A 12,500-nucleotide genomic window follows, 5' to 3' on the forward strand; every position below is an offset into this window, starting at 1 on the left:
GCTACGGCAATGTTGTTCAAGTGTATATATTTTTACTACAACCGTTTCTCACATACCCGACAGCATCAATGGGTCGCCCACCAAGTTGAAATTACTTTCAAGGTTTGCACGCTGTAGATAATGCCTCATTTGCGCGTAAAGGATAAACACTTTTGAGAATGTAATAGTCTTTGGGGTTTTAGGGCTGGTACAAATGTGCAAGTTACGGGCAAATATGTTTGATGATGCATCAAAGTGTCGGGAGTGCTCATTCTTTTTCTCCCTCTTCATGTCCCGGTTGTAATCACCGTCATTAAGATTTCCGGTGCCGTTGTGGTGTCACCTCCATTAGCAATTTTAGTTCGGCAGAGTTCTCCCGTACATTGTGGAGTTCTTGTAAATGAAGTTCGCCGAGATTCATTTATTTGAGATTTGCAAAGTCTATTTACGCCCGAGATGTTGGGTATTAGTACATTTCATTGTTTACTGCTGCTATGGGAAACGGCGAAGCAGCGTCCCGAGTCCACGTTACATTAGGGGAATTATTCGACTAGTCAAGTTGTTCTTGGCTTTTGAGTGTAATGTATCATATATAGAGCTTAGCAGAAGCAAACGAGCAAAGGAGGGTGTGTCAAAAGAGCTGGTAGTAGGTTAAAAAGCAACCACGCATGATCTACGTATCACGCTTGACTTGTGCGAATTATGAAAACGTTTAACTGAATATACAACTTTTATTTTTCTTACGGATTTGATATACTTTTAATTCCATTCATTACAATGTGTGATAATCGGCTGTTTTCACAATTAATGTACTCTATGATTAACTTTTTAACTTTTTAACTTATTTTGACTTTAAGTGTTATTCTATAATATATTATCTCAACTTTCATTACTCACTCTATGCGGTGCAAACGTTTTACGTCCGGCAACAGAAACAATTACACACATAAAATACAAAACGCACAACAATCAAACAACAAACAAAAAAAAAAAACACGCATGCACGAGCGCGCGCGCGCCCGTACATACGTTCTGAAGAGATTTCTTAGGTAAGGAACAAAGTTTAGGTACTACTGTAAATTTCACAATTCTCTTTCTCTTGGTTACCTATAATAATTTCTCTATCTTGGTAACCAGCCATCGAAAACATCATCTTAATAGTTGTGTGGGGGTTAAGCGCACACATGTGTCACCTGAACAGTTCAACCCAGTTTCAGCGAGAGATTTTACGCGGCCGAAGCAAACGCTGATTTCACGGCCTGGATAGTGGCACCCCGCGACATCGTAAGAAGGTACCAGTTGCGCAATCCTGGGCGTGAATGCACACCAGTGACGAGATCTTACTATACTGGCCTTGATATATTAAACAAATATATGATAATCAAACAAATAAATTTTATGATTAGCTAAGGCTGGTGTGAGAAACATACAGTATGGGATTACTAGTCTCAAATATACAAAAGCACAGGAGCTGCAAGAAAAGTTCATAAAGATAATAAAACAACTGTTTATGTACATATTTTCTCTTTAATTTGTAAATTCTTTATACAAATGACTAAGGGGAGATCGACAAGCAGCCTCTTATGTACATTGCAGACAATTAAAAAAAAGCCGAAGTTGTAAGGGACCTTTCATGAGATAAAGGTAGGAAATCAGTTGGTGGAGAGGTATTTACATGGGTGAGAGGTGGGTATGGTGGGTATGGCAGTCGAAGGAAAGGTTAACTGATCGGAGGCAGTTGGTGCTGGGAGTTCATGGTGGTTAAAGACTGGAGCATTAAAGGTCATTGGAGCAAGTTATAATGACCTTTTGGATGCTATGTTCAGGGAAAATATCAAGGATACAACATAGAAACGCATCCTACAGTTGGGACAAAGTTGTACGTTGCAAAAGGTTCAAGACTAAAAGAAGGATACTACAGATTTTGGGTATTTCAGTACATTGACCTGTTTAGACAATATAGTAGCAGGTTACTTAACAGAATGAGATTTATGTCAACACAGGTATTGATCTAAATATGTACAGGAATGATTACAGTCATAGGGACATGGAGATAAGCATGGAAATCAGATTTTTAAAAGTGGACATGGAGAGAGAACACAAGAAAAAAGGAGGGGGATATATTAGTAGATGCGTGAGCTGGCTGTGATCTGGAACACAAGGAAAACATTGATTGGCTATAAGAACAGAAAGTTGGAAGAGGATGGAGGAACAGGGGGAACAAAAATGGATTAATTTTAAAGAACACAGGATTTGGGAATGGAGGAATGGCTAGGATTATGCATGAGAGACCAATCATACTGAGATAGAAGGATGCAGTCCTGGTAAATCCTAGAGACAAATACACTTATGGTGAGTGTGTGGAATGACAGTCTGGCAGACGGGTGTCACTACAATTGTAACAATGAAGATCGATCTCAAGACAAGTGATTACTGACATGATGATAATGCTGGGGGAAATCTGGAGGGGAACTGTTTACAGAATAAGTGATCTGAGCTAATGACGAGATATAAGAAAGAACTTAACATTTACAGAGGCTGCCCTAAGGTCTGGTTACAGTGTGACATGACCCATTTTTTACATGAAGGGAAAGGGAGGGATGATGAAATGATATGACTATGATTAAAATGACATGATGTGGAAAAAAGATGATGGGCTGGGCTGATGGAAAGGCAAATTGGGTGATGCAATCTCGACATCAGCATGTCAGGAATGGAGAGGAAGAATAAATGTTATGACAATGATGATGTACATATGGATGAGAATGGCTGATTAAAAAGGCAAAATGAAAAATATATATAGAAAACCTATATTTAGACCATTATGAAAGTGGTATAATCAGTCCTAAGTGACACATCAGGTTATAAAACTTTTTTTTTTTTTTAAATGCCAGTGGGATACAAAGATTAATAAGCAAGATCCAAGAACACAATCTACTGAAGAACAAGTCCCCAAAGTTTCCAGTTCTTTCAATTAGTGTTGAGGCAGAAGATGCTTATCATTACCATAAACCTTGAAATGAATGTGAAGCAGCTGATATTCATAATAAAAAATTATATGAATATATGTATAAATAGGTGCTTAAATATAGATATAAAGGAAAAAAAAAAAAAAAAAAAAAAATTCCTGAAAAAATATGGCACATACTCTTGCAAGATAAATTATTTTCCCAGTAGTAATAAAAGGTGGAAGTTCTCGGAGTATGCAAGTTCCTTACAAAAATATCAAAATATAAACTAAATAGCTTAAGTTTTACAACACAATTTTGGAAATTGAATTTACAATATGCATTTGCCTACTTGTGCCACTTCTTTGGTTACTACTGTTTTTTTCAATCAATACAAAGTGCTCGGCTCCTTTTTTTTTACTCAATATGTTAACAGTGTAAGTAAAATAAATACTCACCACATAGCTGCAGTGAAAGTGCAAATGATTCTAAAGTGAAAAGTCAGTTGTGAATAACTATCAAAAATTATATCTGTAGTGGAATAAGTCAACAGTATGTTTCATTATAAAAGGGGACATCTCATATGACACTGGGCTGCTTCCGGAGGAGCCATCATGAGGAAAAATTAACATCACACCAAAACCTATGTCAAGAATAAGAATCATAAAAAGAAAATAATCATACAAACTGTAGAAAGACTCTCTTTATTTTCAATAAATTAAAATAAAATTCTGAAAGCATGGGATGGTGTTGTGGGGTGTGGGGGGAGGGGGGTAAAGCCTTGTAGAAACAGGTAGTACAAATTGCTACATTATGAGGGATTCTAAGGTCCAAGACACTTCCTGATTGGTGTTGGGTGGGTGGGTGGGCTGGGGGGAAGGGGTATATGGATGGGTTGGGCATTAGCTTCGTGCTACTTTTGGAAATTTCGGGGAATTCCTGCTAACCTAGAATGAACCCATCTGGCATTATAAAACACCTAGGAGCAAGAACAAGGGTTCTGCTCTTCCAAAAATTGGTACTTATTTGCTCATCAAAATGAAAATAATGGTTTACATTCCTAACACTTTTTTTTTTTTATATATATATAGCAGTGAAGTTATCCAGTTGGGAATAGAACTAAAAACAATGAAAAAAAACAAGGAAAAAAACTTGGCCAGTTTCGCCTACAGATTATGAAAAATGTCTGATCTTTTCTATTACACTATTCCCTTAATCAAATCATTATTTCCTGTTTTCCTGCTATAACAATATTACCAAATCCATTCCAATTATCAGACAAGCCAAAACTATTCCCACTGGGCATGTTCATGCTCTACAACCCAGTTTACCCAAAGCCTATTACTTTTAGCTGTCAGTTATCCTTCCTGATAACAAAGCAAAACTTTCATATTCTGCTCACTCTTAACCCACACCCTTCACTCTAACATATATATATATATATATATATATATATATATATATATATATATATATATATATATTATATATATATATATGTATATATATATATAAAATCATAATTTAGCCCATCATCAGCCTCCAAACACAGCCCATGCTTGTCTTTTAAAAGGTCAATCACTTGGTTTTCATTTGTAATGGTGATGGTTTTAAGTAAAAATAAATCACACTCAATACAAAGTTCATCACAAAGTCCATCTGAAAATTTTCTGCTGGCAAAAGTAAATTCTATACTTTCCCAGGGAAATCTATAATAAAATTTTACATTCTTGACATTACACACCTGCTGCTAAACAAACAGAATTGACACATGTAAAATACAATTAAACATTGTTAAGATCCCAGAACTAACATTTAAGTGCACATCTTGTGTCCACTCAAGCAAACACCAAGAGCCCTTATAGATCTTATCTTCACAAAGATTACTCCAAGTAAAAAAGTCACACAAATTTATATAAAGCCATCAATTCTGCATTTAACTTTGATGGATGCATTTCACTGAACTACAAACTTGCTTGGTAATTTCATTCAATGAGACTATTCTTAGAAAATTTCTACTATCAAAGCATTTAAGTGGTACGTATAAATAACGTTACAAAGTAACCAAAATAATGTTCCTTTGGTACATTTTGACTGCATATGAAATATATCCAGAATATCTACTTTTTTTTCTTAATCAAAAGAAATATCAGTTCAAATTATAAACTGAAAACTCAATTCAAATAATAGAATTTACATCAATAAAATCTAACTTTCCAACTACAATCAATAAGTACAAACAACAAATCATAAAACTGTGATCATAAATATTTCATGAGATTAAAGGGAGAGTTGAAGACTAAGTATAAAAAGTACTAATAGGCTATACTCAAAATAGAACAGGGATTTCAGTATAAATCTTTCCTTTTGAAGTAATTCATCAGCCTCAACACTGTGATGGTCAAGCAATATATAAACACAGTTGGCACAGTGCCAAAGATGTCAAAAACATGCACTAAAAGATGGATATAATTAAACATACCCTTATCAACTACTGGTCACAGCTCATTCCTTCTCAACATTAGCACTCAATGCTATGGTAATATTTATGTCACTCAACTCTCAAACCTATCTAATCCAAATATTTATGACTTGAAAGGAGCAATGTATTCATTTGGTTCTTTTGCTTATGATTGTCTTTCCACAAGAACTTCAATTATAGCTCCAATTTCTTTAATCACTACTGATTTAAGACAATTGTTATAAAGAAAAGAACAGTAGAGCATGTGCATACCCTTGAATGTTAATGTAGCTTGAAGTTCTGACAAGTTAGTTTCTAAAGTAATTATGCTCAAAGATAATTTTTCCTGCTAAAATCAATAAACATTAACAATATTAAAATTTATAAAACAATAAAATCATGGGGGAAAACATTCGTAAAATCATCCAGTAATCAATATAAAAACAATTACATTATTGGTTAATTGTAATCGAAACTCCAAACTTGCGCAAAAAATCGCAATCAAGATCACCACCACTATAATCAATCACTGCTAATCCAGTCTTACAAACAATAGCTTCTGTCATTGAGCTGCACTGAAAAAAAATTATTGTATTCAAGTCTTCATGTCCATCCTTCTCAAGACACTGTTCAAAGGTGGTGGCCAAGTACCAGTACCAGCTAATATCCTGGGAAGACGAAAAAGATGGGAGAGAAAGAATCGTCTTTACCTGACAAAACTTTCCTCACTCTCCTGATGGGGTTACTTAGGTTGCAATCTGCAATGGCCATTTCAATATGCACAATTTTAGCTCTCATTAGACATATGCACTTTCATCTATTAAAACCCATGATTGTCAATGAATTGAAATCTAATAATCACAATCTTTACATTTATGTGTGAATATTATAAGCCTAATAAAAATTGAGATGAAAATTAAGGTTCCTGTGAAACAGATTTCCATTATAATTACTAATTCTTCTTTCAAACTGTAATCATCTACTTTGGAATATGATTGTAGCAGAGAATGAAAATGTGTATGGCTATATTAATACCAGGATGGGAGGTGTATAAATACATGAAATATACACAGAACAGGAATGTTGGAGGCAGGTGGAACAGCGTGTGTGGGTCCTGGTTTGCGGGGCTGTTGGTCTACTGTGAGCCTTCCGAGTTTCTAAGGGCTGTGGAGGCATGCCAACTCCTACCCAGGGCTTGTGGTTGATGAGTTACAGGGCTGGTGTAAGTGGTGGTGAGGCACCTGACAAGACTGTTCTGTAAGTGTTCTGTGGGGGAATATTTGACGATGCCATCTTTGGCTCACTTTTTTCTTTCACTAAGAAACAGGAAATAAATTCTCCTCAAATTATGTTCAATAAGAGCATAATTTTCTCAATTCAAAACAATGAACGCTCTTAAATGCCCATCTTCTAAAAAAAAAAGAAAAAAAAGTTAAAAACTTAAACAATTTTGAATCACAAGGGCAACAAACAAGCTACTGGCATTACCACAGCCACAGCAATTGTCCATGAATGCCCCAGCTGCACTACACTAAGCTTTTTATAATGTCTTATTTCAAGTCATGGCTCCTAAAAGAAACATTTGTGACTAGCATAGGTGCACACTTGGCAAGAATTGCCCAGTTCTCTTGTGAAGAGGTCAGTACCTTGGTCAGTTAAAATTTTCTTGTTAATATTTCTTTTTCCAGGTTGCTCTGACCTCCTTTTTATCTCATCTGGACAGTTCAGCTTGGCACAATGTCACACGTCACCACCTTCACACTTATCAATGTTCTTCAGTTTAATTATGTCCTGCTGCTGCTCTAACATTTTGGTCAGACAAGTTCACACATACATACAGACAAACATGAAAAACACACTCAAATTCTTAGGCATCTGCAACAGGTTGTTAGTACTTCACACACTGATTTCATAGTTCATGTCATATGCCGATCGTCGGTCAAGATCTTGTGGTGTTGTCAGACGGTGGTCAGGCTTGGGAGTGTGTGTTGGGCTGAGCGTACCCCCATGAGACCTCTGGCTATGTATCACGGCATGATGACCTTCATGTGGAGGTCCATGAGGACCTTGATGATGGGGAGGACCTCGTGATGACATCTCTATACTGTCCATCATATCTAAAGACCTCACAAAAGAAACTGGTCTCTTCTGACCAGGACTTGGCCGACCAGTCTCTGTTGGTGTAGGAGGAGTAACAAGGCCTCCTGCATAATTCTTTCGTCTGATCTGTGGTGACTGTGGCCCAACATAACTTGGTCCTGAGTTGCGTCGCCCAACCATCTGTTGCTGGGGTGGATATCCCTGGTGGGCTTGGTGGCTCATGTGCTGATTGTATGATGGTTGATGAGTTGTGGGGTAATGGCCACCATGTGGACCTGCCATTTGACTATGGTGTATTGGTGGATAGTAATGAGGTGCAGGACATGTTTGAGTTGGACTTGTTGGGTTTGATCTATACTCTTGAGAGCCACAAGTCTGGTAGACAACATTTGGGTTACTGGGTCCACCTTGACAATACTGAGGAGGTGACTGATCCCTCCAAGTGTACTGACCATGTTGTGGTGAACCAGCTAATTCTTGAATGTTATCAAACATTGTAGTGGTACGAGGATACTGTCCACCTGTTTCCGGTGGCTGCCGTATTAGTTCTGATTCTGACATGTACCGACGTTGTGGTGAACCATTTTGGTGTGAACTATGAGGTGGTTCATATGAGTACTGTGGGTAGTATTGTGGTGGAACTCTGCCTCCTTCATTGCCAATCCCAATGAAATCAGGACGTCGAGGTTGTGTGGGAGTACTGGGGTTCGATCGACGAAGAGGAGACGACATGGCCAGAGGTGTTGGAACCCCTCCTAGCTGTTTCATGCGATGATGTAACGTTGGAGAACCTGGAACACCCTGGTAGACCTGCTGGCCACTAGGACTAGATGGTCCTGTGCGTGGACCCCCAGGGACTGGTGGAGATGTCTGCATCGGGCGGTCTGGAGATAGAGGGTCTGGAGTCGTGGATCGTGACCGCCCGTCCAAGCCTCTGTTAAATAAAACAGGATCATTTACATATCACCTCAAAATGTAGGGCTACACATAAGGTAATTTCAATGAACCTCAGATAACAAACCATACTTTATTCTACAAACCGCCCTGACCAGCAGACACAAAATCTCAAACTGCAATGTTTGTGCACATCACTGTGTGTATCTGTGTGGATGTGCATGTATCTGCAGGCTTATGGGAGCATGCATGTCTATGGTGTGTGTGTGTGTGTGTGTGTGTGTGTGTGTGTGTGTGTGTGTGTGTGTGTGTGTGTGTGTGTGTGTGTGTGTGTGTGTGTGTGTGTGTGTGTGTGTGTGTGTGTGTGTGTGAATGTGTGTGTGTGAATGTGTGTGTGTGAATGTGTGTGTGTGAATGTGTGTGTGTGAATGTGTGTGTGTGAATGTGTGTGTGAATGTGTGTGTGTGAATGTGTGTGTGTGTGTGTGAATGTGTGTGTGTGTGTGTGAATGTGTGTGTGTGTGTGTGTGTGTGTGTGTGTGTGTGTGTGTGTGTGTGTGTGTGTGTGTGTGTGTGTGTGTGTGTGTGTGTGTGTGTGTTGTGTGTGTGTGTGTCTTGTGTGTGTGTGTGTCTTGTGTGTGTGTGTGTCTTGTGTGTGTGTGTGTCTTGTGTGTGTGTGTGTGTGTATCTTGTGTGTGTGTGTGTGTGTGTGTCTTGTGTGTGTGTGTGTGTGTGTATCTTGTGTGTGTGTGTGTGTGTATCTTGTGTGTGTGTGTGTGTATCTTGTGTGTGTGTGTGTGTGTGTTTGTGTGTGTGTGTGTGTGTTTGTGTGTGTGTGTGTGTGTGTGTGTGTGTGTGTGTGTGTGTGTGTGTGTGTGTGTGTGTGTGTGTGTGTGTGTGTGTGTGTGTGTGTGTGTGTGTGCGCGCGCACGCGCGCATACATGCATATCTGTGTCTAGATTACATCTGCATAGCAATAAAACTTGGCTTGAGATATTATGAAGAAATACTGGCAAACCTTCTGAATGGGTATCTTCTGAGTATCAGCAGTCTAAGAAGCCTCACATGCAAAGCAATAGACCTTTAATATATTCTGGAACACTCATGCTATAGCTACAATGCAATTCAAAGCAGTAAACTCACTGAGAATGCTTCAAATTTACATTCCAATATGCTAATTTCAATGAGGCCATTAACCCCAGAATATTACAACCAACCACTGTAAGTCAGGTATTCATTTTCCTCATTCTAAAATTTTGTTCAGCTTTCGAAGTTAACATAAATTTGACAGGCATGGCATATACGTATATGCCATGCCCACTGCATGTTTACTTTATTGATTGTTTTTACACATAGATGGCTACACTTGTACTATGTCACCAATGAGCGAGTTGTGAGTACTGCCTGCCTTGCCTGTTTACCCTTTTCCTTGATTTTCAAAAATATTTTACTTTATCTTATACTGCTGTTACTAATGATAATAACATTAATTATAATGTATCATAAAAATAACAAAATTGATATTCATAGCATAAAAAAGACATCAAATTCAAGGAAAGGTGAAATCAGGTAATGTCACAAGGTCTACTAACTGACTCCTTTGGGGCTAAGAACTAGCAGAGCCATCTATGTGCAGAAACACTTCATAAAAATTTCTAAATGAGCATAGCATTTTCCTGGAGGCTTCAAGTTAAGTTTCCAAAAAGAAAAAGCTCTTATTCATAAAAATCCCAAACTAATAAACAAAAAAGAAAGAAAAAAAATTGTAAGCAGATATTAGATCACTATTCAACTTTAAAAAATTTGGACTATTTTTAGATAGGTTTTATTCTCCTTTATGTAAAACTATTCTAAACTTTTAAAAATTACTAATCAACATATGCACAGAATAATTTTCTTTATTTAATTCAATTCTTTAGACCTTCATGATCCTTTTCACGAAGCTCAATACCTTCCTCCTCAGAAGTAGAACCAACCTACAAAGCAAAATTTCAGGCAGTTCTTACCGTGGTCTCGAGGAGTTTGGTGATCGTGGGGGCCTTGTGACCTGCTGATTAGCATTTGCCTTACGAGGGGAGTCCACGTACGCGTGGTGGTGGTGGTGGTGATGGTACGGCGGGTGGTGATGTGTGGGCGGTGCATCTGGCTGGAAGAAGTTAGTCTTCGAGGGATGCCTGGGCAAGGGTGGTGTGGGTTCGCAATCCTGACTCTGACTCATTCCAGGAGGGGGCTGGCTGTTGTCATCACACTCTCCTGCCCCACCCGTGCTCACTGTGACCGAAGATGATGCTCCGGCCCCTCCCCCCTCCACCAGCTACAGGCAGGGAGATAATACTCAGTTACAACTAAGCTGATACAACAATCATGTACAGGTGCACAAATGGTATCAACAACTTCAATACATATCAAATATTTGCAAATCAAGGGCAGCAAAAATACAGTAAATTAAGAGATACATCAAGCAGCCAGACACAACCAATAGACAAAGCCTAATATGACTTTGTGAGAGTATCCTCTGGAAGCAAAGTTGGAGTAAAGACACTGTACACTCAATAGTGCTGGGACAAAAGAGCAAAAGATGCAATATCTACTTTTGTACAACTCCTCTAAAGCAGATGATGTTTACTATATTGCAATTATATTCTCAGGCTTGCAAGAAAAGCAGTGCTTCATAGAACTTCAGGTAAGAATAAGTATGAGTACTATATTTTCACGAATGCACATGTAGGTAAATATCACAATCCAAGCCAAATCTTCTTACTCTCCCCCCACCCCCTCCTCCCCATACATACTTTGCAGTTGCCAGAATGAAATGCTGTATATTGGATCAATTGAGATGTACAAAATATGACCCTAAAAAATAAAACAAAACCAAAAAAACAAAACAGGAAACAATATATTAATCATAATGTCAGAAATAATAACAAAATATGGCTAGTAGTGACAACTGAAATAAGTGAATAACAGGCAAAAGTATAAGTAAAAAAAAATCTTCCCATCACAATAAAACAAATATGTACAGCCACAGCCAAGGAGCAGAATAGGAACAGAAACAAGAATAGGAAAATAGTGGGAACATATAATAGGGTCAAGATTAGAAACAAGAATAAGACTAGACACAGGAAAGAAAAGACTGAACAATGGATAGAAATTAACCAAAAGGAATGGAGGAGGTGTTCTTGTCTTCTATGTTTGTTGTGTGGAATGTAGGAGGAGCTGGAGGAAGACTGCTATCATTAAATAAATAAATAAGTGATAAAATAATAACTAATTATAGCATTAATAATAAAAATAGTAATAACAAAAATTACAACAAAAACAATAATAATATTAATAGAAATGATAATGAAATAATAATAAGGTACTGAAGGAGAAAGACAAGAAAAAAAAAAAGAGTCACCAAGGGAAGGGCAGTGCAAAGAATGCAAGCAGTCCAAGCACTGATAGTGCATACCACGTAACAAGATACAGTTCTGCTCTCCAGGTCAGCTCTAGCTATGGCTGCATGATAGCAATCTCAACTCCTGCTCCCCCCTCCCTTCCCTGCTCAACACAGGGATGGCAGTATCTGACGGTCACAGGCCATCCAAATGTAAGGTTCAGGTGTCACCACCGAGCCAGCCAGAAAGAGAAGAAGAAAGAAGAGATAAAAGAAAGACAGGAGGATGAGGTAGAAAAGAAGGGGGAAGATAAAAAGACACAGTAGATTCAAAAAAAAAAAAGAGAGAGAGAGAGAGAGAGAGAGAGAGAGAGAGAGAGAGAGAGAGAGAGAGAGAGAGAGAGAGAGAGAGAGAGAGAGGAGGAGAAAAAAACTAAAGGTAACAGTACATTGGCTGGTAATTCAATATTTTCCAGTAGTACAAAGGAAACGTTACTTTTATTACTGACACAGGAAATACTTGAAATCTCCCTATTTGATTCTTTTCTTATCGGCTTTTCTTCAAAATTCAAAAACTGCATGTAACACCTAACAAAATTATAATAAAAAATACTCAAAACTCAATACAATCTTTTTAACCCAATGGCGACGGGTCACGGCTATCGCCGTCAAAACAATACGCACGATGTGAGGCGTGCGGCTGTCCGCAGCGGCGCCGCGCCAAAACGCCCCGAGGCAAT

General features: G+C 38.2%; 1 protein-coding gene across 1 annotated transcript in view; it reads right to left on the reverse strand.

Annotated features, from left to right (window-relative positions):
- Positions 1-1,486: 1,486 nt before the first annotated feature.
- The window catches only part of LOC125044832 (palmitoyltransferase ZDHHC8-like), a 44,082-nt gene continuing 33,068 nt past the window's right edge, over positions 1,487-12,500 (reverse strand). Inside the window, exons 8-9 of the mRNA XM_047641792.1 lie at positions 10,388-10,695; positions 1,487-8,422 (exon numbers count right to left, since the gene is read on the reverse strand). Coding sequence (XP_047497748.1) covers positions 7,285-8,422; positions 10,388-10,695 — 1,446 coding nt within the window. The 3' untranslated portion in view covers positions 1,487-7,284. The remainder of the gene's footprint in view (positions 8,423-10,387; positions 10,696-12,500) is intronic.

Source organism: Penaeus chinensis, chromosome 36 (genome assembly GCF_019202785.1).
Source record: "Penaeus chinensis breed Huanghai No. 1 chromosome 36, ASM1920278v2, whole genome shotgun sequence".
Taxonomy (NCBI): Eukaryota; Metazoa; Arthropoda; class Malacostraca; order Decapoda; family Penaeidae; genus Penaeus; species Penaeus chinensis.